The following is a 27,608-nucleotide window of genomic DNA, read 5'->3' as shown; positions in this document are numbered from 1 at the left end:
TCTGTCTGTCTGTCTGTCTGTCTGTCTGTCTGTCTGTCTGTCTGTCTGTCTGTGTCTGTCTGTTTCTGTCTGTGTCTGTCTGTCTGTGTCTGTCTGTCTGTCTGTGTCTGTCTGTCTGTCTGTCTGTCTCTCTCTCTCTTTTATTTTTTGAGACAGTGTTTCTCTGTGTAACAGTTATGACTGTCCTGGAACTTGCTTTGTACACCAGGCTGACCTCCAACTCACTGAGATCCACCTGCCGCAGACTCCCAAGTGCTGGGGTTAAAGGTGTGCGCCACCACTGCCCAGCCTATGTCTGGTTTTGTATTTAGCATGACTTTTAGATTCATTAAGTAGAATGAGGTTGAAGTTGACTTTAGTTTTACCTCTACAACTTAACCCAACATCTGTTACTATGATGAATGAGAATTGGACCAGTGTTCTTTGGGCTTCTGTAAGGGGTAGTTCTTGGACACATCTCTAGACAGTACTATGGCCTACAGAGGTTTTCAATTGTTTTAGGGCCACTTTAGAGACACAAAGTTAAAGGTTGTTTACAACTGGAAAACCCCATGCTTGGGAAGCAGAAACTACCAGAAGATGGTCATAGCATTAAGACAAAGTTCCTTGGTTGTAGGATACTGATAATAGAGCTATTTTGAAGGATGCAGTTAATTTTTTCAAGGCTATATTAAACCAAGGAATTTTTAAATGTGCTCATTCAGATATAAAATAAGCTAACTACTTTCCAGACACAGAAGGGCAATGGTTATGAATTCTCTGTTTACTAATGTAGTTCCCATAATTGGGATTGGATGATATTTATTATGATGACATAATATAAAGGATCTTTGTGTATTACTAAAGTATTAAACAACAATTTAAAAAACCTGTTGGTATTCTTGTCTTCTCAATCCAATTTGAAGTTTGTTTGTTCACAGGACATTTCAAGGATGACACTTTGAAACAACTTTCATACATGTCGATTCCTTTGGACTGAACTGATTCCTGGACTGGACCCTTACAAGTTTTTAAAATATATGTCCGTTGGTCTTTGTTAAGACACAGAGAAACTCTGTCTCGAAAAACCAAAAAATAAAAAAATAAAAATAAAATAAGACTCTGACTCGCATGTGGGCAGCTGAAAGAAACTGAGCACTGTAATCTCAATGTCAGCTACTTACACAAGAGTAATGCAGTTCTTCTATTTGCATTTTACTCCTTAGTATGTAATCTCTGAGCTCTCAGCAGCCTGTGATACAGGCAAGATATCTAGTACTAGTCCCACAGGGGGATAATAAGATTAAGCAATTTTCCTATGATCATACAGGTAATAAGAGGCAGCATCAAATCTAACAGTCCTGTCTTCTAATTCCAGTGCTTTTCCTGTTCTCTTTGTAAAGATACATTTTTATTTATGTGTATGTGTTTGTGTCTGCATGAATTTCTGTGTACCACATGTCAGCTGCACAGGTCCTCTGGAAGACAATAAACACTTTTAACCACCAAGACCTTTCTTCGGTCCCATCTTTTCTTTTGTTTTTTCTTTCTTTTTTTGTTTTTGAGACAGAATGTGTAGCAGTCCTAGCTGTCCTGAAACTAACTCTTGTAGATCAGACTGGCCCTGAACTCACAGAGATCCGCCTGCCTCTGCCTCCCGGGTGCTGGGATTAAAGGCGTGTGCCACCACTGCCTGACTCCCCATCTTTTCTTATCTTGATATTTATCATTTGATTTCTTTCAATAGAATAGCTTATCTTAAAATTCTTAATTCTAGGTCCAAGTATAGTTATGTCTAAAGATGCCTGTCATATTATCACTTATGTAACCAGTTCTCTGGGCTTTTGGAATAAGAGAGTACACACTCAAAGAGAACCTTTTCTGTTGTTGAACAGAAATCAGGTTCTTGAGAAAGAAGCCAAAGAAGGAAGAGAAAGCCTCTTGTACCTCTTGTAGTGTAATTACATAGTTGTGCAAATTCAGTGAATTCTCAGAGGCTTATCTGTGATTATCTAAGTCACCATCCAGACCGTGGTTGATATCATTATTCCTATGGACAGAAAAATTGGCCAAAGGTAACAGAGATACAATAGTTACTAGTTGAGACAGAGATTCAAAGTTGGTCAATGTAATCTTTGACTTCCCTTTGTATACCTTTTCTAGGCTTTAGATACTAGTTTTATCTCTGTGTGACCAATGGCCCATAAACTATGAGACGGTAGTAAAGCACATGCTTGCTGTGTATGTATTCTACAGTGATAATGAATTTGCCAGAAAATTTTATTTTTTAAATGAGAAGCCAGATAATTCAATCATAAACATTTAGTTAAGACTTTAAAGTTTGGGGATATTGAAATTGTCTCAGAACCCTTCAAAACTGCATCTGTGAGTGCTCTTACATTTTAGAGTGATCTAGACAGGTAGGATCTAAAAAAATGCTTGATCAACATTTTTTTTTTTAAAAAAGAGTAACTTTGTTGCTTTAATTCAAAATCAAAACATTCTAAGATAGAAGAAAAAGAATAATATGTTTAGGAGAAATCAAGAATAGTTCACCTACCTTGGGTGCATTTTTTGGGCATAAAAGCTATGTCCAGGAATCTTCACTAAAAAGGATAATATACCATAAGATATCTAGTTACATTTTAAGATCAACAGATGTTAATTTTTCTTATTTTCTTGGTAATTACTTATGTACACTTAATGGCTAGATAATTTAGTTCATCTTTAGTTTAATAATGTTTTGTTCACACACATGAAATATATGAGCACATTTTCCTCTAGTGAGCCTTTTAATAAGACTGTTCTAAAAGAAGAATAAATAGAAAAATAATATCTATATATTAATTACCAATTGGAAAGTAATCTATGGGCCAGGAGTGTAGCTCAGTGGCAGAGGTCTTGCCTAGCATGTGAGAGGTTCTGAATACACAAACAAAAAAGAAGTTGAAGAAGAAGAAGGAGAAGGAAGAAGAAACAACCACCATCACCAAAAATCAAAATAAAACAACCCCAAACTTGTGAAGGACATTTACATATACACTGATGTGATCAACATTTTAGAGAGCTGATCTAGGATGCAGATGTATTAGATCAAAGTAAAGTATAATGTAATCAAATAACTATTATGCAAATATTTTAAAATAAAAATTGGGGCCTAAATTATATATTACTACATATTATCTTCCTTGCTATTATATATATTTTATTATTTAAGCAAAATAGTAATAGAACTAGTTAACAGTGGCAACCATAATTAACAGCAGAACAAGTTAACCAGTATATAGTGATGAAATGTACTTTATAATATTTCTTTCCTCTGATATAGACATTAACTCTTTTTAAAGGTATGGTCTTATGTAGTTTAGGCTAGCCTCAAAATCTCCATATACGAGATCAGCATACCCCTCAATTAACATGAAAGTGAGTTCATCATCTACTATTTTGACCGGCATTGTTTTGGAGGAAGGTGGAAATATTTTCAAATGATTTAGTTCTTGTTTGTCTAATCCCAGACTCATGAGACTTAGTCTACCTACATGTTTTTACTTCTTTTCCTTGAGGATGCCTCTGTCAACAGGTAAAGCGAAGGCATGCCAAATGTGAGAACAAAGGATTTATTCAATTTAAAGCGAGGATGGCCACCTGGGACATAGTCTAGTAGCCCAGAGTAAGTGCTCTGAGGTTTACAAAATTATGGCTGCATTTATAGTTTTAAGCTGCATGAGGGATTTGAAATGATTTGTTCTGGCTAAGTTAAATTGCCTTGTAAAAAGTATATTGTATGTACCATTCTCTGGGTAGTTTGGGGGGAGGGGTCTATTGTGCAAAAGTTAGTAGAACTTAATAAACTATGTTTTAGGAATCTGAAGTATGCCAGGCCCTAAGTTCAGCTTCCTCTGCGGTACTTGTGTTTGAACAGAGTTCAAGACTTAACTGTGGATGTATGTGAGAGTAGCTCTGTCTCCCAAGTCCATTTTAAGTGTCCAAATCAATTTTACTCTAGTTTATTTTCCTTGACACTTAATCTCAAATTAGTTTCTCCATGTTGTAGCATATCCTCTATGGTTTGTGTGTGTGTGCGTGTGCATGTGTGTGTGTGTGTGTGAGAGAGAGAGAGTCTGATGTCCTGTGTCGTCCTTGATTGTCGTATTCCTATATATGGAGATGAGGTCTCTTACCTGAACCCAGACATTCCTGACTCATCTACTCAAGCCAGCTACTGGGGATCTCGCTTCTGCCCTCAGTGGCCCACCATGTCCACCTAGGCCCTATTTTTAGATATCTATCTCCTAAATAGTTAGATATGTCCTTCAGTTGTCAGTGAAACAACATAGTCCTTTAGCCTTCTTGAGAGAGAGAAGAGTAGGTCAGGTGGGCATTGGGATGGTACTCATTATCTTTTCAATTTCCTTAACTGAAAGCTCTTTCGCAATAGTTGCTTCATTACTGAAGCTCTTTAGCAACTGTATTGCAATTTAATAAGCTACTTGTGGTCAAAAGTTGTATCAGCCTGATGAATTAGGACTAATGAATTAGGGCTCAGACTAGAGTACACTCAAAGTTTATCTATGCCTTAGGGTTTGATGAGATGTAAATGTAAATATTAGATATAACAAGATAAACATTCTGTTCTCTTTCTGGTAGTATAAAACTATAAGAAACAGATTCATGTCCATAACTAGTCATGCATAGGGAGGGGCTCACTGAGCCCTATCCCTTTGTGTTGCCTGGTAGCTTCTGGGAGAAGGGGAGTCATTGTCTTCAGTTGTGTATCCACTGCCAATCCAACCAAGCTCCAATAGTCACTTGTGAATCTATGGTCACAAAGTCAGTTCCAGTTAAACTTAGTCACAAAACAAAAAAAGACACGAATGTAGGAAAGGGAGTGTGTGTGTGTGTGTGTGTGTGTGTATGAAAGTAAATACAAAATTAAAAACAAACTCATGTATAACCAATTTCTGTTGTTTTTTTTCTAAGCATTTCTATAGCCAGAAAGAAGTAAAAAAAAAAAATCAAGCTCCTAAGTTTCTGTTAAGGTGAACTACTGGTTGGCAATCTGTTTTTAAGATAGCATCTTATTCTTGAAAATATGTAGATCTTGATTATATAAAGATTATTATTATTGCACATGTTCAGATTATAGGTTCTCACACGTTTCTGAGTCCTCTTTACTTACCCAAGCTTTGATTAGGCAATGGTCTTCTGAAACAGTGAGCCACATAAACATCTGGTACAGTTGGCCTTGGATCTAGAGAAGATGGTAAGGATCACAGCAAATGGAAAAGAATGGTGGATTACTGACAGTTCATTAATATTCTGTATCTCCTTTCAAAATAAAAAGTTCAAATAACGTGTGAATAGTAGTTGAACTCAATGAAATTAACATATAATATCTTTAAATATAAATTTTGTTGTATTTCAAGTATTTATACCCCTGGGGAAACAATTCCTTCTCTAGGAGTTTAACAGAAGGAAATAGTTGTACCCACAAATGGAGAGATTTTCATATTGTTTACAATTAAAAAGAAAAGTTAGAAACAAAAGAAAAGTTGAACAATGGGACTAGCTAAACAAATTAAGATTTACAGAATAAAATCATTTTTCACATGCAAGAATGTTTATAAAATACTCTAATCTTGCCGGGTGGTAGTGGTGCACGTCTTTAATCCCAGTACCCCAGAGGCAGAGGCAGGTGGATCTCTGGGAGTTCCAGGACAGCCTGGTCTACAGAGTCAGTTCCAGGACAGCCAAGGCTACACAGAGAAACCCTGTCTCAAAAAAACAAAGGAAAAAAAACTCCCAACACCCCCCAAAAACCAAAAATGAAAAGCCGACAACAACTTTAATTTTAAATGAAAAAGAAACATACAAAATAACAAGATTATGCCATTTATTAAGATGTGATGTCTGTGTAAAGACTTATAAAATGGTTAAAAAGTATTCTAAGATATTATTTTTACTTTATCTTTTAAAAAATGTGTGTGTGTGTATCTGTGTGCACACGAATGTGAGCATGTGCATGCCATAACATATGTGTGGAGGTCAGGGGACTACCTCAGGGTCTCTTGTTTGTTTCTGCGTGTGCCAAGTGTCAAGGTATCTGGCATACAAGCTTATGGAGATTCTCCTGTACACTTCTCCTATCTTACCCTCAGTATATTGTAATTACAGTTGTGTGCTCCTGTGTCTGATTTACATGGGTTCTGAGAGTCCAAACTCAGGAACTCATGCTTGAGCAACAAACATGTTACACAATGGAGCTATGTTTCTAGCCCCTTTTGTGTTTATCTTTATTTCTGATTTCTGACATTTTAAACAAAAGTTATATTAAAAAAATCACTGAATTCCTTAGTGATCACTATCAGAAAGAGTGGCTAGTTTAAAGTTCTAGTGAAATTAATCTTATCTAACCTCCCCTGTTCGTGGTAAGGTTTTTATCTTTCAATGTTTAGTTTCCTATTTCACAGACTGAATGAATGTATGCACACATGTATGTATACATTTTAATTAGGTTACCTCAACTCCTTTTGGGGAGATAATGGTGGTATAAATGTATAATAAATTAGCACACATCTACATAAAATTAAATAATTATTTTTGTTTGTATAATGTACATATCTATATACTTATATATTTATTATACATCTTATGGTTCTTCTTAAGGAGGAGTTATGGATAAGGTGATAGAAGTTAAATATCAGCAATCGTAGGTCAGCTAAAGACATCTATCAGACAGCACTCTGCAGCAGAAACAAATGAATGCTGCAGATCTAATTTCTTTCCTGGGATCACACTCTATTAAATTAGGAAATGACAGGAGTAGACAGTTTAAAAAACACGAAATTCCTATATTCTCTTTGAGGGCAATTGTCCACAACCCGAAGAGTGTGCCTCAAATATGTGGGCTCTCTGCTGTTCAGAGTTCCTGACTACTCCTGTCACTGGTTCCTGGGGACACGGCTCTCACTACGGGCATTGTACCTGCAACACAGTGCTTGCTTACTTGCTCTTCTTCCCTGGTTAGAAGATGAGCTCCTGAAAGGAAGAACTGGTATCATATATTTCTTTAAAACATATTTATTTACTAATCATTTTGTGTCATGTGTGCATACATGAAGTGTTTGTATGGCAGAGTACATGCCACTGAGAGCATGTGGAGTTCAGAGGACAATTTTGTGGAATTGGTTTTTGCCTTCCAATTTTATGTGGGTCTTAGGAGCCATACTTAGGTTGCCAGGCATGTGTGGTGAGCGCCTTTGCCGGCCAAGCCATCTTGTCAGTCATCATATACATCTTAGAATCTTTGGCGCAGGGCGGTGGTGGCACATACGTTTAGTGCCAGCACTCGGGAGGCAGAGGCAGGCATGGATCTCTGTGAGTTCGAGGCCAGCCTGGTCTACAGAGAGAGTTCCAGAACAGGCTCCAAAAGCTACAGAAAACAAAATGAAAAAAGTAAATAAAAATTAAAAAAAAGAATTTTTGGCACCAAGCACCAACTTCAAAGTTATGGCATAAAATGAGTGTTGCTGAATAAATAATTGTGAGAAGGTAAAACAGAAGTTTACCTTTCACATCAGAATTTGATTCTTCGTGTCTTTGGAGCAAATGTTCTTTACCATAAACCTAATGGAACAGAGAATCAGAAAGTAGGATGATGATATATTATAAACATGAAACTGGGGTATGCTTCTTATTTGATTATAATATGAAGGGTTTTCAACAAACATTTATTTATTTTTATTTTTCTTTTATTAATAAATAGCAGAAAAAATTAGTATTTTTGTTCATTACTACTAAAGAGAGATGTTTTCCTCATACAGCACTCATATATCTTGACAAAGGGATAAAAATGTTAAATTAGAATTATTTAAATTAGAAGTTGAGAGTATGAAATAGATGAAAATATACACAGTTGTGTGAAAAATGTATCAACAAATTTCAGAACTATGCCTATATATGATAGGTAAAGAATATTTTCTTGAGCTTTATAAAGAACTCTAAAACAAAGGAAACTGCAAGTATATTGCTTTCTCTTTTGAGAGGAAACACAAACCTGACATTTTGGACTAAAAGAGATGCATACTGAACTTTTGACAGTGAACCTTGACTAATGTACAAATCATTGTGAATGAAAACATTTTAAACATTTTCAAGTTTTTGTTTCTTTGCCTAATATTATAAAGAATTTTCTAAAAGGTCTGAGGAGGGAAAGATAAAAGCATTTTTGCCATCATCTAGTGCATATAATTCAGTAACACTAGACTATGAGATAGAGTTACTGCATAGTGACAGTTATATCACTGTTTGTTTGTATGTTTGTTTGTTTTTATGGAAAAGAGAATGATAGAACTATGGCCAGTAGGGAAGAAATTGTTACAAGTAACATATGTGGGCTGTACCACTGTCTATGTCCTATATCCTTTCAGGAAGTGGCTAATAAACATAACAAAAGACAAAAAAAAAAAGAAACAGAGTTAATGCTAACATCTATGATTCTAGAGCTTTGAGTCCAGTCTGGATGACAAAGTAGAACCTCTCAGTAAAACAAATCAAATCATATAAAACAACACACAATAGAACACAAACATAACACTTGAAATAGTTAAAACACAAATCCATTTCTTTGATATATAATTGACAACAGATATTGTCATATCTACGGAAATGAGGAAAAAGGCAAAAATTAAAATTGATTATGGGGTTGACGAAATGGCTCAGTGGTTCAGAGTGTTTGTTTCAATGACAGGAGTTGTCTCTGACTACACAGAGTTGTTCAACTCACACTGATTTTTGGCTGATTGCTCGAATGTCTTTTACCCTGTCCAGGGTCATAATTTGCTCACCAGGTGAATGTTTTAAATGGACAAGTCTAGAAGTTGTGTATGAAATCTGTTCTGAGTTCTGGAAGGCTCCTCCCAGCTGTCTCCCCACTTCTCTGCTGTAGCCCGGATACAGTTTGGCATGTGTTTTTAATCAACCCACCAATCTCTGTCCAATTTCTTTGTACCATATGTGCACGGGTTTTAAGAATTTCCTAAGCTCCCAGAGAACCTAGACAACAATGAGGACCCTAAGAGAGACATACATGGATCTAATCTACATGGAAAATTGAAAAAGACAAGATCTCCTGAGTAAATTGGGAGCATGGGGACCGTGGGAGGCGGTTGTAGGGGAGGGGAGAGACGGGAGGGGAGCAAAGGAAAATGCAGAGCTCAATAAAGATCAATAAAAAAATGTTTAAAAATTTCCTTAGCTTTAGCTTTCTTCATCTGTTGCAAATGAAATCAATTCTTTGGGAAGAGACTAGGATGCTTTTTGTTGTATGGCCTGACTCTCTTTTCAGGCCTTAGTTCTGGATGTGGGGCTGGTGACGATGATGCTCTTCTGACTAGAACCTGGCTATCAAAGCCTTAGGTCTTCACCACTCGCCTCTCCAGGACCTGAATCCATACTTTACAAGGCGAGAATGACCAGGGGTCCCTTATGTAGCACCCAAGATGAAACCTCTAGCTAAACACTTGGGTTGGAATAGGATTCTTTGTCCTTTTCTCTGCACTCACCCCAAACTTAGCCTCAGAATCAGGTAGTTGGAGGCTGGATTACCAATGCCTTCTTCCTCCTGGGAATATATCTCTGTTAACCGTGGGGAAAGGTGTCCCCTATTTTATTGGCTGTACTATTCTGCAGTAGCATTTCTGCCCAACTGAGCTAAGAGTGGAACAAGGACAGTTTGGATTCTTAGACTTGCTATTTTCAATGAATGTGAGGATATTTTAAATAGTTTTCATTTTAACCTTATTTTTTTCATATATAATCTTAGGATTTTAATGGCTGTTCTTCTTTCTTTGTTAAGCAGTGTTTGCAGTTTGCTAGTGAAGAGGTTTGCTGCGGTCTCGGCTGTCACTTAGATGGCCATCATCTCTCAGCTCTCGGCTGTCACTTAGATGGCCATCTCTCTGCACCATCTATTTTCATTCCTTCATATTTTCTTAGGTTTCCTTGCTTTTAAGTTTCTTTTCAAATATCATAGATTCATTCTGTAAGCTTTCTCAAATATTTTTAAAATAAAGTAAATACAAATGAAATTTGAACATGTCATCTTAGTAAGACCTGTCTCTCACCTGTCAAGGATCTTTTGAGTTTTTTTAAATAGCAAATAATATGATCAAAGTTCTATTCAGTTTTTTCTGAGGAAAAATGAGAACACATGACTTGCTATTCTCTTGCATTCATATTTAAAACATTTTAAATCATTACAGTAATCATGATTTACCTCTCTTGCGTGATTCCAGCGCTTTGCTAAGGTGGCATTTCTTTCCCTCTTTGTTTTCAGATACTTTTTCTTGTTTTTTGCCTATGTAAAAGAGTATTTTAAATTAGTATTTAATGAATATATCAAAGTCAGTCATTTTGGGTGTCAAATATAGGCATTTTGAGACTCACTTCCTAGAAGATGGAGTAATGACCCCTTTCCTCCCACTGCAACTGTGCACCCTGGATGCATGCAAAGCAAACGGAAGAGTCTATTAAAAGGTAATTGCGGCTTTAGAAATGTTTTCTAATCCCCAGGAGAGAAGATTACTCCACATCTGGGTTGGAATAAAAATTCTATGACTTAAAGACATGTACATAATCAGAAAAAATTATTACTGCACAATAATGATAGATGCACAGACCTTTTCCTGGTTGTTAGTAATAACAATAATCAGTGTACCTGTTTAACATATCCATACTGAAGCAAAACTTTAAAATCATACCTGAGAGGTCAACTTGAGAAGATAAGTCGGAGTGTCATTGGACTCTGAACTGTCAGAGCCTCGACTGCTAGAAAAGGAAAATAATAATAATTACAGTTTTCAGAATTTAAAATTTCAACATCGCTTTTACTTTATTATTTTATTTGAATAGACAATTCCAATTCTAAAGATAATGATATTTACAAAAGTTATTTATCATTAGGTAGTCCCATACAACTTAGAAATGGTATTTTTATTTTCTGAATGACAGAAACTATAGATAGATGTTTGGGAATATGTTGTTGGAATGTAAGCCCACGAGAGCATGGTTTATCTTTTCTGTCTGGTTCGTTACTGTGCTGCTAGGGTGAGAATAGCACCTGGCACACAGCGAGGCCCAGTATTCTTTGTTAATAAGTAAACAAGCGATATATCTGTGGAATTCTCTAACTCTTATGGGTATCATTAGCTCTTAAAATTAATTTTATGTCATTATATTTCTATCTTGCTTAAAGACAATTAAGGGCCACCCAAAGTGTCGTACCTCAAGAAACAAAAGGTCAAACACAAATCTATTTCTAATTATAATCACTTAATATAAGGTATTAATAGACAAACTTTATTTGTTTGAGCAACAACCCATGAAAGGAAATACTTTTGGGTTGTATTTCTTATATATTATTGTTAATTAATAGATTTTTACTTTTCAATAAGTTTTAGGTTTACAGAAATGCACAACAGATATTTCACAGCTCTCTGCTGCACAGTTTTCTCTACTATTGGCTTCTTGTGCTACATGAAAATTTCTTACAATGGACAGAAAATCTATTGTCTACTAGCTGACTCAACATATATTCTGTAAGCTTTGACAAACTTATAAAGACATGTATCTTTTACTGCTACAGCGTCAAACACAATTTCATTGTCTCAAAAATCTGATTGCCTATCCATGATTCTGTTTCCAGGGAACTTTGGACGACCACTTGCCCTTCCCCCACTAGTTCTGTCTTGCCATTGTGTCAGGTCGTTGAGACCACACAGCCTTTTCAGACTTCTTTCATTTACCAATACTGTTACCAACACCGAGGCAGGCACTGTAGGGTAGACTCCTATACTCATTTACCACTAGAGTGTCTTTTCCTGTAGGATGCAAACTGAGCATGTCCCGAAGTGTTCCTGTCTGCCATTTTTACATTTTCAAATCTGTGATATGATCCTGGGCCATGAATGCATCAGTGTGGCTGCCATTTTTCTTTCATGAAGCATGACTTAAAGCTGAGTATGTTCAAGAATCTACTCCTTAACTGAGCAAGCTCAGGAAAGTGTCCACCCCTCCAGTGCTTTCTTATACTAATATTTACAGGCTTTATAAGTAAAATTCCTACACTGTCTTTGAGGAAGGCATTGCTGTTTGCTCTCCTTATCTGCTACAGGTAACAAATCTTTCTCAGTTATTATTTCTTGACCATGCTTGTTTTAGTATTGTATTCATTAAGATGAAACCCATTGTATGTGGTTGCAATATAGACTTAGATTTCTGCTCTGTCATACTGTTTCATGGTTCAGCAACTCACTTATTTTATCATTGAATACTTTTTATACAAAATTCATTCATGTATTAGAGGACATTTGATTGCTTCCAGTCTGGGCAATTATAAATAAAGCTGTTTAAATACTATGTGGACTTATTCTCAATTTATTTGGTTTAAACCTAAAAAACAAAGATGAGCTGGTTTAGTAGTTTCATGACCCTATGATGGCTCATACAACTGTGGTTGATCTGTCTAGGGTTAGAGAATCTACAGGGGCAATTCTAATGTGGCTAGGTTTTCTACATGTCGAGGTGATATACCTCCTTGTTGAAGTGGAAGTTACATGACTGAAAGATACACAATCAAGGCTGAGACATCTGAAAATGGAGCAATCACAGTGACCATTTTCTTCCAAATGGTATGGAGTGACATGTCTCCCTGATGAATGGGCTCTATCACACAAGTGTGAAGATACTCCCAAATGGCTGCTGGACTATATGGTTATAACTGCAGCCTTTGAAAGTAGCATGTGGTAGAGAGTAGGTGGTGGTAATTGGAGGTGGTGGGAGAAGGAGCAGTGGTGAATCATTTATAAATGGCACCCAAGCAGACCCAAAGCCTAAATCCCAGGAGGGTGAGGTGTGCTGTGCTTTCACGGACCACTTGTCTAGGAAGCAAAGTGTGTAATGGACCAAAAGGACAAACAAGGGCAATATTTCATACACCACAGTGGTTGGAACAGATGGGGTGGGATAAACGGGTTCCAGAAAGCAGAGCACTTAAGTCTGTGGACACCAATTTGCAGAAGCAGCGAGAACGTTAAAGGTCAATCAATCAGGAGCAAGGAAGCAGAGGGCGAGAGGAGAGGGGCTGCTCCGGGTAAGAAGACATCTGGCCAGCGACAGAAAAACAACAAAAAGGAACAGGCGGGAAACTCCAGGAAGTGGAGAGGATGGCCGTACCAGCGAGGCACCTCAGCCTCCTGGGAGGAAGAGGGCCTGAGTGGATCCTATTGCTGAAAACCAAGAAACATTTATGAACAGGGTTGAAGCAAAAGAGTCCTGAAAGCTGACATCATGGCTCGTGGATGCCTGAAACTTGATCCCCAGGCAAATGGTCTCAGTGAATGTGTCGTTCCATGCAGCTGGGACATGGGTGCGTCAGGGCGATCTATGAGAATTTCAGCATGCTGCAGTCTCTCAAAGTTTCAAGATTTCCTCAAGTACCTGGCGAAGGATCCTGCAACTTTGCTCAGTGCCAGTGATTACGAAGTGGTTCCTCCTGAGTATCATCGGAAAGCCGTGTGAGGGATGTGCTCTCACTCGTGCTTGGATCTCTGTAAACAGAGTTTGGGTCTTAGTCCTTCTGTACAAATGATGTACTTTGAAGATGTTACTGTATAACAGAATTGATGTTTGTTTTCTGTTGGATTTTAAACAGAGGAAATAAAGGGAGCTTCTTTTTTTCTTTTCTTTTTCATTTCAAAGTTTCTACCAAGTGTATTCAATGATGAACAGACAATAGAGAGACATACTGTATGTACAGCCTTAATGCTGTGACCCTTTAATACAATTCCTCATGTTGTAGTGACCCCACTCCCAATCTCAAAATTATTTTTTTGCTACTTCATAACTGTAATTTTGCTACTGATATGAATTACAATGTAAATATCTGATATTCAGGATAACGGATATGTGACCCCAAAAGGGTTACGACCCACAGGTTGAGAACCACTGCTGTAGAGTATTTTTACTGCCTAGCTGACACAGATGACTTTGAATGCTGGCAATGTTCCTTTGACATTATGCACTTTTATAGTATGTGATACTGCTTTATGACAAAATGCTGATTCCTATTGCCTAAGGTTCACGTCAAAATGCTGATTCCTATTGCCTAAGGTCCACGTCAGTGCATGCAATTCCCAGCCATCCATTTGTGCTTCCTTTGTTAAAGCTCACCCTTTGCAAGTCACCATCGTTGTTAGTTCATGGTTTCTATATTTCCGTCTAAAGTATGTTTAATATGATAGATGCAATGCATTGTGTAGCTACAGTTTTATAGGAAAGTCACTAATATAGGAGTTGTTTTCAGACCTGTAATAAATTTTCCTTTCAATTTCAAAAATAAAGTAGTTTGTATGGGACAGGATGGTAAGGAGGCTGTGGCATCAGCTGTGCAGCCTTTGCTGTGGATGATAAGAAATGCAGCTAAGACTGATCTGCCTGCTCAACTAAGGGAGGAATTACGAGGAAAAGACACATGGGTGATAATTTCCTCGTCATTCTATGATTTGGCAGGAAAAATGGAAAATAAGAGGGAATAAGGTGGCATGATAGAAGATACCTCTGAATTTCTACCTTTAATATAGAAGGAGGAAAATCCATTATTCAGCATGAAAATGAAGGCCCTAATAATTGTCTAGGAAACATAACAATTAAGGAATATTCTTCATCTGAACTGCTATTGTCAGTCAATCAAATATGATTTACTTGTTCATCTGCCTTTTAACTATTAGTGATCATGTATATAGATTATTGATGTGGAGGAATATTTCAGTGTGTGTGTGTGTGTGTGTGTGTGTGTGTGTGTGCAATAGTTACAGTGGAGACTCACAATGGTTCATTTACTGAGAATAAGTGACCATTGCTTGGAATATTGACTATACCATTCTCTTGACGGCTAAGGGAACAAAATAGAAGAGAGGACGGAAAGAATGTTAGAGTGTAAGAGCCTGAGGAAAAGGTGGAGTGTTATGTAGCTATTTTCTCTGAATGGAAACGTTTCTCCTGGAAGGAGATTCATCAGACTCAGGAATCTATGAGATCTTTCAAGGCCGAGGGAACTCATAAAACTTAGAAGGCTCAGGTAACTCAGAAAGTTACAAGATTCACAAAACCTCTACTTCAGGTCACATAAGAAGTTAGCTTCTGGGAAGGGGGAGCTTCCTTTGGTAGAGAAATCAGCAAGCAGGTCAGGGTCATGGTGGATACAACTTTTGTGATGTGTCGCCATGCTGTGGCGGCTCTTTGGCGCTGCAGCAGCCTGTGAGTCCCTAATACTTCTGTTGGTCATTCCAGTATGTTCATAGGCTCACCAAGCTAAACTTAAGTGGAATTACTCCCTTGGTCTGCTTTGGTGCCCTATGTGGAATGAATAGGATTTTATTCACATCTCCCCGGGAAGAGTCACACACATAACCCACCCAAAGGGTCCTATTTTCTCTCATCTTCACTAGCATTGGTACTGTCAGCGCTTTGGATTTGAAGAAATTCTAGTGTTTGTCATGATATTTCATTGTTCTAATTTGCAATTTCCTAATGACAAATGTCAAATTTTCATTTGGCTTTTTCCTCTGTTAGTTTTAAAACTTATCCTTTTATTGTTTTATTTTAAAAACATGAATGAATAACTCAATTTTTATATCCTTATTCCCTATAAAAGATATTATTCTACCTATATAAAGCTGTACTTATTACAGACTATTAGCATATATAGATTTTCCTTATTTCTGCATAATAATCCACAGTTTCAATGTCTGTCATTGTTGATGGGACATGGGAAAACTACCTATTTTTTTTCTTTTCTTTTTTTTTTTTTTTTCGTTTTTCAAGACAGGGTTTCTCTGCAGCTTTTTTAGAGCCTGTCCTGGAACTAGCTCTTGTAGACCAGGCTGGCCTCGAACTCACAGAGATCCGCCTGCCTCTGCCTCCCGAGTGCTGGGATTAAAGACGTGCGCCACCACCGCCCGGCAAAACTACCTATTTTTATAAGCAATTCTAAACCAGGTTAAGAGAAGTAAGACTGGGGTGAATGCACAAAGAAATATTTTATTATCTAGCACCATAAAACACTGTACAAATAAAGTGTCATCATGTGTTATCTAGGATGACTTTTGGTTTTTGAGATGGGATATCAAGATGTAGTCCAGTCTGGTCTGAAATTCATAATCCTCTTGCTTTGGCTCCCAAGTCCTGAAATTATAGGTGTGTACTATCGTGCCTATCTAAAACTGCTTTTTAAAATATCTTAGCTCTGTTTGAGACATGACTTTGCTTTCCTAGCACCAATATACTTATCAATAAGAATCTGTAGAATGTATTATCTGATTGGTACCTTTCTATTTAGAAACTTTGTAATATATAATACACAATGAGGAAGTGTCACTCTTGAAATGCAGCAATATTCTATGTAGTAATATGCATATTTGTCTTTTAAAAGGGGAACATGAAAACTACCAATGCTGTTACTAGATGATTGAAAAGAGTTCAGAAGAAAACTTCCAAATATTTGAGGAACTTAGTATATAGTACATAGAAGGCATAGCTGTGGCTTGTGCTTAAGAAAGCAAGACCATGCTAGTAGTAATAAGTAAAAATATGTGAAGGAAAAGAACTCTAACAATAAGAACTAATGGTGAGAAGCGTCAACGGGGAGTATGTGATTGGCAGAATTGACAAAAATTGCATAACCATTCACATGCTTTTTTTAAGCCATGAGAAAGACTCCATTAAATTATTTTAAACCTAATGGTTACTGCATAACCTAACTATAGATCTTAAGAAGATAAAACATTTATATTAGGAAATAGATATAAAATATGTACTATTATTCACTGGCTTGCTTTTAGAAGAATCTATATTAGACAGAAAATGGTATTCTCATAAACCAATTAGAATTTTCATAGACTTCCCTTCTGTCCATGTCATAAAATTAAAACTGGATTTTTTAGGACAAGGTTGTATTTATTATTATTAAGTTAATTGTTGATATTTTTATTTGACACACCAAGTCAATATGGGGAATATTTAACTTTCTGACTATATGTGGGATTCTTCTATATAATTTAAGAATTTCTATAACACAAATGAGGCATTCAAGGTCTATAGTGAGTCACCTTCAGCCTACTTAATTATATTATGTTTTAATCTCTGTCCTAATATAATATAAGTAAATATTCTCTTGTCCTTTTCTCTCTAGAAGAGGAACTATGATCAATGGCCAGGGCAAAGACAAACTCTTCAAAATCATGGCTCCAGCAACCTAAGTGGGCCCTATCTTCTATAGTCCTACCGTGTCCCAGCAGTCCCAGACTGAACCCATCAGTAGATTGAACCAGCCCTCATGATCTAATCCTCTGTGGAAATGTCCTCGCAATTGCACCAAGAGGTGTGATTTACTAATCTTTTAGATGTCTTTAAAGCCAATCACTTTAACAATCAGCATTAATCTCACAACAGTCAACATTATTCAAGCAAAGGTACACAATAGGGAAAGAACAGAACAGACTTGTCAACAGATGATTCAAAGAAACTGTATGTCCATATTTAAAAGAATGAAACGACATTTATAATACAAACAAAAACTCAAAATGATGTAGCTACTATTTAAAATAGTATGTAGGTTCCTTAGAAAACTAAAATCTAGTAACTACTAGGTAATCTAATAATAACTCTAATGATACACTGTGACTGGGTAGGTATCAATCAAGAACCCAGTTCTGGAGCTGACACAATAATAGCACTAAAATGTTTTATACAACATTTTTCAAAAGTAGGTCACAATTCTATTTATATTAAGTATCTAAAATAGTCTAATTCATAGCATCAGAGAATGGTGGTTGTTAGGAGCAGAAACAAAAGGAAGTTACTAGTTAATAGACATAAAAGTCAGTTATGGAGGAGGAGTAAATTCTAGAGTTCTACAGTACAATATTGTACCGATCATCAACAATGACATACTGTCAATTTAAAATTTTGGTGAGGGTAGGTCTCTTTTACGAGTTCTTAACACTTGAAATTTAATTGTAAAGAGAAAGTATACTACCCCTATGCTAAAAGGAACAAATAAACCCAAACCAAAACAAACCCTAAACATCTCTGAGTAAAGAAACCCTTTCTGCATGACTTGAATGCTTCATTTTATGGCCTCAGCCAACATGCCTCTTGGAATTTTATATGTGAAACCTACAGCACTATACTGTTATTACTATAAAGGGCACACATACAACAAATTGTTGTACATTGGCAATTACATTGCTTTATTTTTACTCAAAAGAGATTAAAATATATCACAGAAGAACTTACACATTGATGCTTAAAGAAGTTTTATTTATAATGCTGACACTTGGCAGCAACTAAGATGTTTTTCAGTTGAGTGAATAATTCAGACAACACAATGCTTACTACTCAGAGCTAAAAATAAATGTGTCATCATACCATGAAAAGACAGAAGAATATTATAAGTATGTTACCAAGTGATAAAAGGCAATTTGTAAAGATAATATAATTCAAATCAAATGACATTCTGAAAAAGGTAAAACTAAGTACACAATGATAGAGGTCTGTGGTTGCCAGTTGTTGGGGAGGAGTGGATGGAGTATGAGCCAATGCAGTGAGGATACTCTGTCTTCTACTTTGATGATAGGAAACATGTCGTTATAAATTTGCCCAAACACACAGCATGCGGAATTACTTTCTGACTGGAGTAGCTGATAATGTAAACTGGACGCTGGGTGTCTGTTAATGAAATTCATTCATTGAAAAATATATCATTCTTAGCCGGGCGGTGGTGGCGCACGCCTTTAATCCCAGCACTCGGGAGGCAGAGGCAGGCGGATCTCTGTGAGTTCGAGGCCAGCCTGGTCTACAAGAGCTAGTTCCAGGACAGGCTCTAAAAAAGCTGCAGAGAAATCCTGTCTCGAAAAACCAAAAAAAAAAAAAAAAAAAAAAAAAAAAAAAAGAAAAATATATCATTCTTGAATGTTGATAACAGGAGAAGGCTCTGGACATATAGGAATGGGGGACATATGGGAAATCTCTCTAATGTTTTCTCAGTTTTGCTGTGCTCTAAATAAGAGAGAATGCAAAAATAATTGCACCTTAGTGTGTCTTTTACCTATAGTAAACACATGGCACACAGCCGTGCTCATATTGAATAAATCAAATGAAACCTTGATATATTTGACCAAAATAATGCACTTGTGAAAACTTGCCCTAGTATTAGAATTTTCTGTATAATAAAAGCTCAGTAAAACAATGTAACAATTACTTTAATGAACCCGACTTACCTAGACTCCACATCCATTGATATTTCTACTAGAGAAGTATCTGAATCATCAAGGCCTCTTTCCAAGTTCATACGTTTTTCCATTTCTTCTAATTCTTTCAGGCACTTAAAATACTAAGGGAAAATTATAAATGAGTTAATTATAAAAATAACATTACTTTGTAATTAAACTAATTTACTTATTATATATATATATATATATATATGTATATAGACAGTTATTGGGTGACTACATACATCCAAACCCAGAGAGCCATTAAGATATTGAAAGGGAACACCTGTTGTAGGACAGCAGACAGGTTGTCCATCTGACAGCCTGAATCTGACATTTATTCAAATTGATTTATTTACCTTGCTCCGGTCAGGATCACAGTAGTCCAATAGAGAATCACAAAAATGATATCCCATTGACTCTAAGTCTTTTGTGCTGAAGTGGGTGCCTCGTTTATTACCTAAAACATCAAAAAATAAATATTCACTCTGGAGAATGAATTACTATTTTTTTCTTTTCAGATAAATCTAAATTGTGAGACACTAAAAATAAAACATGGGTATAATCCCATATTCTGTCCTTTAGATTGTCTTCTCTGGAGCAAGTCTTTTAACAGCTTAAAGCCTTTGCTCATTCCTTTCGCACAACCTGGAGCAAAGCTTACTGTGCACACACTGACATGTATTGCAAGGCAGAAAGTCAGGAAGGCAGTTACAGTTATGGTCACCAGTTACTAGTTGTGATGATAACTACTCAGAAAAATTCCATGAGAAAATATTGTCATCATGAATGATGTTACCTCCGTTTCAGGTCACATAAAAAATAAAAAAGGGATCTCTAGGCGTGGTGGCAGAGTTAGGCAGATCTTTGTGAGTTTGAGGCCAGTCTATTCTACATAGTGAGTTGCAGGACAGCTAGGGCTATGTAGAGAGACTCTGTCTCAGAACAAAATCAAAAACAATAGTAGGTTGAAATTACATGTATGAATTTCCAGCATTTTCTTTCTTCAAAATGGGAAAAGTTCTTTTATGTAGCCCATGCTAGCCTCGAACTTAAGAGCTGCCTGCCTTTCTCTTGAGTGCTGAGATCACAGGCAGGTACCACGATACAACCTCGACCTGAAACATTCCCTAAGTGTTAAAATTATTGTAATACAGAATATTCTAACTTCACTAATGCATGCTAAGTATGGCAAAGCTATTTCTTATGTGAGACTACAGAGTGTAGCTTCATTTTTAGTTGCAGGAATGAAGGGCTTCCTTCCAAATATAAACTGACAACAACCAACAAGTGGATGAAGCAACTAACCAAAGAAATAATGTAAACTGCTACTCTATTTTTGCTTGGCAAACAACAAATCTAATAAAGATATTTAAAGTTCGCTCACTGCTTTTTCTTGGCCTCATCAGGAATTCTCAGCTTGAAAAAAAATCCATAGGAATTACCTTAACAGCAACAACAAATGCTTGAGTATTAATAAAGAGTGCATCCCAGAACCTTCTTTTATAAACAAGAGGACATGATGACATAGAGATACCACACAGTAGACATTTATCCATCCTGCTTATAGGACTGATCAGACCTAAGTGTGCGCTTACGTGGGAAGAACATGCTCACTACTGGTGCTCACATCAATATTCCAGCGAGCCCAGCAGATTGGACATTCATATACATACATTCATATACATACATTCATATACATATACAGTTACTGCCAGGAAGAGGTCATCAGGGACAGTTACCAAGAGTAGATCCGCAGAAGGTGGCCTCCAGTGTGAAGCTGTTCCTGATGCCCATCTTCCACATCACAACCCTTCCTGTCCCTTCCTTGCTCTTCTGAACGTTAAACTTGCAAGCTGAGAAGGAAAACTGAGAAGCAGTGATTAGAAACGGCACATGTGCTTTTTGGGAAGAGGGTAAGATGGAACAAGCAGGCAGGCTGTTTTCCTTTATCACTATTACACACAGATACAAGCATCCTTCTCTTCAATTTTTATTGTTACATACAGATACACAGGTACAAATGTAGGTGGGAAATTAAAAAATTTCAGGGGAGAATAGCTGGGAGTGGCTGGAGGGGAAAAATAGGGGAAAAAGTGGTGTAATTCTTTCAATCTTTTTTTTTTTTTTTTTTTTGCCTAGAGACATGGACTCTGTGTTTGCAAGGGCAGGAACAGAGAAGTGACAATGGGAATAGGTAGACACAGAAACATCTTTGGAGCTTCCATTTGATTCTGGCAGGACATCGTGAATTTTCCACAGATTCTCCTGTTTGTTCTTAGCATGCTGGTTCTTGAACCAGACCTTGATCTCATACCCGGTCACACCAATCATCAGTGCCAGCTCCACACGTTCCTTCAGGCTGGGGTCCATGCACTGACCAAAATGTTCTTGGAGGAGGAGCTTTTGTTCCCGGGAGTACACAATACGTTCCTTCCGTTGCTTCCTTGGAGCTTCAGGTTGAACTTTCTGGTCACGTTTATCTGAAAATACCATAGGGCCTTGGGAACCCTCACAACCAGAACTCACTGAGGAACTTAAGGGAATCTGGGGTCTAGGGTGTACTTGTTGATGGGTCTGGGGACACATGGGGACGTGGAATCCTTTCATGATCTGAGTGCCTTTGAAGATTTGACTGCATTAGCATTCCTGGTGGAGTTAGGGGACTCTGAGATATTTACAGACTCAGTTTGACAACAGAGGCTGGGTGGTTTGGAGCTCGGGGCTCTGGCGTGTGGAATCTGCACTGGCAGAGGTGACAAGTGACAAGAGGGCCATAGGCAGGTAGGCCTGTCGCGAGATCCAGAGCCAGGCTTCCCAGGAGTTCTGCAGCCTACTTCGGATGCTCATAGCTCCTCTGTTCTTGAACCAAATCTTGATATGGGACTCCTTCAAGCCAAATCTTTGAGCCATGCATTGCTCTTGGCTTGGGTGCATGCACTTATCAAGATATTCTTGCAGGACCAGCTTTTCTTCCTGGGAGAATACTGTGCATTTTCTCTGTTGCTTCCTTGGATCACTGATAGAAACTTGTGACCTTGGAGGGCCTTGAGAAGTCATCAGTAAAAAGTTTTTTTTTAAGTGGACAAAAAACAGAATGAAAAATAAAATAAAATAGCATCTCTGTAAAAATTGTAATTTCAAAGCTGAAGGTGTTACCTTTTATTTCCTGGTCAATAAAAACAACTATTTGTATTTTATTGTTTGAAACAGGATCTCCTGTAGCCTAGGGTGACCTCTAATTCACCAGAGTTGAGTGTGGTTCAGACTCAACTTCTGCTACCACCATCCAAGCTGGAAAGTAATTTGTTTTAAGGATTATGTATATTTTGAGAATAGAAATTGTAACACCAACAATAAATATACTTTTATCATCATATAACTTGTCCCAAATAAGCTTAATTTTTAAAGGTTTATTCATTTTACTTTATGTATATGAATGTCCAATCTCCATGTACACCTTTATCCTAGAAGAGGGCATCAGATCCCATGATAGATGGCTGTAAGTCACTATATGGCTGCTGGGTATTGAACACAGGATGTTTGGAAGAACACCCAGTGCTCTTAACTGCCGAGCCATCTCTCAAGCCCCTCCAAATAAGTGTATTCTTTTTCGCTACTGCTAGTACAGGATCTTATACCTTTAGGAACACTTCCTCTTTTGTTGCTTGCTTGCTTTTTGCATTTTTGAGACAGTGTCTTGTTATGTAGCTCACACTAACCTTATACGCATGGCAATTATCTTTGCTGGGATAAAGATATGTGCCACCACATACAGAATCCTGTATTTTTAGTAAGTTCTAGAAGGTCTGCATGTCTCAGAATGAAGATTCATCCTGTATATTTCCAGGAATATAAGGAGTCTGTTTTCATATAAAAGGCATTGGAGATGTATTGAAATATTGTTTATAAAGAGATCAACATTGTTTTGGTTTCTTTTACTAAGACAAGTGTATACCAAGTGACTGGGGGGAGGTGTTGTTCAACGTAAGTCATTTGTGTCCATTCTGAGATTTTTAATGTGTAGAGATTCAGTTAATTGCCTATCACTACCACTATCAAATCCCTGCTCCCCAGTCCCATCTCTTCAACCTCCCTCATGCTCTTGCCTTGCTGTCACAGTCTTCTGTTCTTCGGCCACCTCACTTTTTCCTTTGTCACTATGTGTTTATGTTTTCAAGACTGCTGTCTAAATGGAATTGAGTTCATGATTTTTTTTTTTGAGACAGGGTTTCTCTTTAGCTTTGGGGTCTGTCCTGGAACTAGCTCTTGTAGACCAGGTTGACTTTGAACTCACAGAGACCTGCCACCTCTGCCTCCCGAGTGCTGGGATTAAAGGCGTGTGCTACCACTACCTGGCTGAGTTTGTGATGTTTTAAGACTGGCTTCTTTAATAAAATACTTTTGAGATTTATCCAAGTTGTTGCACGTAGAAATATTCATTCTCTTTTATTGCTGAGGGGGATTCATTCCATTGTGTGACTGTACTACCTAAAGACTAGTTTGAATTGTTTAATTTTTTTTCTTTTCTTTTCTTTTCTTTTTTCAAGAAGTGCTAGGATTAAAGGAATACACCACCACTGCCTGGCTGAATTATTTAATTTTTAGAAATTAAAAAGAGCTTCCAAAATATTTGTATATACAGGTTTACATATGAATGCAATTTTTCATTTTTTTCCTATGGTTCATCCCTAGGCATGGGATTGCTCAATCACATGATAATTGTTCATTTAAGTCTGAAGGCAAACTATTGTCTAAAATATTGTATTAATAATCATATCTCTGAACAATGTATATGCTCCAAATTTTTCTTAGCACTGGATATAAGCAACACTTTAAAAAAAATTTTAGTCATCATACTAAGCATGTAGTTGTATCTCATCTTCATGATTTTCACTTGTAGCTCCTTGATGGCTAATTAAGCCAAATACCTTTCTTCATGTGCCTATTTAGCATTTTATATTATTCTGATGAAGTACTGTGGTGGTTTAAATGAAAATGGCCATCATAAACACATAGGAAGTAGCATTATTGAAGGTGTGGCCTTGTAGGGGTAGGCGTGGCCTTTTTGGAGGAAGTGTGTCACAGAGGGTGGGCTTTGTTTTGGAAACTCAGGACAGACCCAGTGTCACTCTCTCTTCCCGCTACCCGCTGATCCAGAAGTAGAACTCTCAGCAACTTTTCCAGCATGATGTCTACCTGAATGCTGCCATGCTTCCTGCCCTGACAACAATGAACTAAACCTCTGAACTGTAAGTCAGCCCCAATTAAATGTTTTCCTTTATTCACAGCAACAAAACCCTAAGACAATATCACTAATAGCTAATATTAGTGCTATTTTTTTGTAAAGTTGTTTTATTACTGAGTTATTCTAAATAAAAGTTCTATGTCAGAAATGAGTTTGCAGATATTTTTTATCTATAACATGTCTGCATCCTCTTTCTAAGACCTTTCATAGAACAAAAGAACCTATTTGATGAAGTCCAATTTGTTTGTTTATTATGACCCAATAGGTCATGAGTTTGGTATGTGTATCAGCTACTTTTCTAGTTGCTGTAACAAAATACCCAACAGAAGCAACTTTTAAAAAGGAAGGGTTTGTTTTGGCTCCCAGTTGAGTACAGTCTATCATGGCAAAGAGACATGGCATCGGGAAGTAGAAGAGGCTGGTTGTACTGCCTCTGCTGCTAAAAGAAAGAGAGAACAAGTGCCTGTGTTCAGTTCACATTTTTTATTTAGTACAGGACCTCAGCCCATGGGATAATTCTGCCCATATTTAGGTTGCAATGGTCCTCTCATTCCAATTAATCTAATCTCATTAAACTTTTGCAGACACACCCAGAGGCTTGTCGATTCAGTAATTTTAGATCCTGTCAAGCTGGTGTACTAGCAACTATCACAATGTTCAAGAACCTTTTATCTATCTTCATGTGACAAAAGTTTTATGTATAACATTTAAAATGTGAGGTTTAGGTGGAAGACGTTTTAATGGCTGTCCAATTGTAATACAAATTACTGAAAGGTCTTGCATTAGATTTCCTATGTACCTTGACAGAGGCTCTGTGTGTGTGTGTGTGTGTGTGTGTGTACTACTGTGCTGGACTTGCTCTCAGTGTTTATGCCCTTCCCTATACTATATCATATCAATCACGATTATTTTATCCTATCTGAAAATTTGATAGTGAGATTCCTTTAACTTTTTTCCAAAATTGATTTGTTAGGCCCAATTTCTTTGCATTACTTACAACAAACACAAATTTACCTATTTCTGTAAGTAATTATGTTTTGATTTTTCTTGAAATTGTGTTAACTCTACCCATCATTTATGAGAGACTGAATATCTGTGTTTATTGTCTCAACCCAAAATATAGAATATCTCTCCATTCATATGGATATTTCTCAATATTTTTAAGGGTTTAACATATAGATTTAAACATTTTGTTAGACTTACAAATATTCATTACTGATGGGGAAACTCTGTCAACCAATTACATCTAGTTAAGGTGTGGCTACCTGGAGCTCAGGAAGGAAAAACTGGGAGGACCCAGGTGCGCGTTCTCTCTGCGTGGCTCCAGCCAGAGAGAAGTCGGACCTCTCGCTCTTGTAGCATTATTTTTATAACCATTAAGAATATAATTGTCATCCTTGAGCTGACCCGGTTATTTATCGTGCCAACCTAAATTCTCAACACATTACTTAGAATTATGACAAAGTAATATTGTCTTTAATTTTAGCTTATAGTTACTAATTTTGACTAGAAATTGTGGACTGAACTTTTCCCCTACAATGTGCTAAAATCACTTCGTCTAAGAGTTGTAGATACTTTGAACTTCGTATGTGGGCAAACATGCCTTCATTGCTTCCATGCAGGGAGTCTGCCTTCTTAGCATCACTTAAAACTTCCAGAAGGAGCCGGGCGGTGGTGGCGCACGCCTTTAATCCCAGCACTCGGGAGGCAGAGGCAGGCGGATCTCTGAGTTCGAGGCCAGCCTGGTCTACAAGAGCTAGTTCCAGGACAGGCTCTAGAAACTACAGGAAACCCTGTCTCGAAAAACCAAAAAAAAAAAAAAAAAAAAAAAAAAACAACTTTCAGAAGGATGCATAGGGCTGAATCTCTAGTTCTGAGGACAGCATTTGCCACATACCCGAATCTCTGAGATCAGCCCTTAGTCCTGCCTTAATAAAGGAAAGAATAAGCAGAGGAATCCTTGTTTTGTAATCTGATCTTACGAGAAAAACATTATCTTAGAAAAGTCTCTAAAAAAGTCCAGTATGATGTCAAGCATAGAATTTTTGTATATGTTTCTTATTAGTTTGGAAAAATCTTCAATCTTTATTTGAAAAAAATTAATTTTATTTTTTTGAAATTTTCACACATATATACAATGTATCTTGATTGTATCCACTCTTCACTCCTCCCTTCAAATTCTTCCAAGACTCTTCCCATCTCCTCTCCCTCACAACTTCAGGTATTTATTTTATATATCTTTTTTATCTATTTCAAATTACATTTTATTCATTCTTTGATAATTCCACAGAATATATTTTAATAATATTTACTTCCCTACCCCAATTTCTCCCAGATCCTTTCCCACCTCCTTACCCACCCAGCTTCATCTTCTCTTTCCTTCTCCCCATCATCACCATCATCCACAAGAACAACAACAAAATCCATGGAGTTCAGCTTGTTTTGGTATACTACTCCTGGGTGTGAGGTCCACGCTGGAGTGTGGTCAATACACTAGGTATCAATCTATTGAAGAGAACTGCCCAATAGTGGCAGAACTCCATGCCTACATCCCTGCTCCATGTTGGAATTTTGCCTGGCTTGAACTTGAGCAGGTCTTGTGTATGTTATCACAGTCTTTATGAGTTAATATGTGCATCTGCCCTGCTGTGTCTGGACAATGCTGTTTCCTTGAAGTCATATAGTACTGCTGGCTTTTACCCTCTGTCTGTCCCCTCTTCTACATAGATTCCTGAGCCTTGAGAGTGTAATACAGGCATCCCATTAAGGATGAGCATTACTAAGTCTTTTATTCTCTACTTGTTAACCAGTTGTGGGTTACTTAGCACCTAATGCAAGAATATTTTCATATAAGGGTTGAGAAATATAAAAATCTATGAGTATAGCTATAGTTATGTAATCAGGAGTAGTTTTATTGCTATGCCCATTTATCAGAATACAGTAGCAAGTTTCCCCATAGAGTTCATGTTCTATTTAGCCTCAGGTCCTCTTTTAACACATGCTACCACGTGACTGGAGGCAAGAAGACAACGTGTGGGAGTTTATTCTCTCCT

General features: G+C 37.2%; 1 protein-coding gene across 17 annotated transcripts in view; it reads right to left on the bottom strand.

Annotated features, from left to right (window-relative positions):
• Agbl3 (AGBL carboxypeptidase 3) overlaps nt 1-27,608 on the bottom strand; it is a 79,078-nt gene that overhangs the window by 17,408 nt on the left and 34,062 nt on the right. For 12 of the 17 annotated variants that reach the window (XR_005284211.1, XM_038318120.1, XM_038318119.1 and 9 more), the window contains 7 exons: nt 21,050-21,176; nt 19,667-19,767; nt 19,317-19,429; nt 10,740-10,806; nt 10,256-10,336; nt 7,548-7,605; nt 5,159-5,230 (listed from right to left, as the gene is read on the bottom strand). Coding sequence is in view for 15 of the 17 variants with exons in the window: in XM_038318120.1 (XP_038174048.1) it covers nt 5,159-5,230; nt 7,548-7,605; nt 10,256-10,336; nt 10,740-10,806; nt 19,317-19,429; nt 19,667-19,767; nt 21,050-21,176 (619 nt within the window). In the remaining 2 variants the exon portion in view is untranslated. Of the gene's footprint in view, nt 1-5,158; nt 5,231-7,547; nt 7,606-10,255; nt 10,337-10,739; nt 10,807-10,851; nt 13,587-19,316; nt 19,430-19,666; nt 19,768-21,049; nt 21,177-21,764; nt 22,355-27,608 lie in introns of those variants that run through there. The other 5 variants (XM_038318130.2, XR_005284214.1, XM_042054445.1 and 2 more) reach the window with 5 other exon arrangements.

Source organism: Arvicola amphibius, chromosome 2 (assembly GCF_903992535.2).
Source record: "Arvicola amphibius chromosome 2, mArvAmp1.2, whole genome shotgun sequence".
Classification (NCBI taxonomy): Eukaryota; Metazoa; Chordata; class Mammalia; order Rodentia; family Cricetidae; genus Arvicola; species Arvicola amphibius.
The sequence above is the reverse complement of the archived record's forward strand: the minus strand, read 5'-3'. Positions and strand labels throughout refer to the sequence as shown.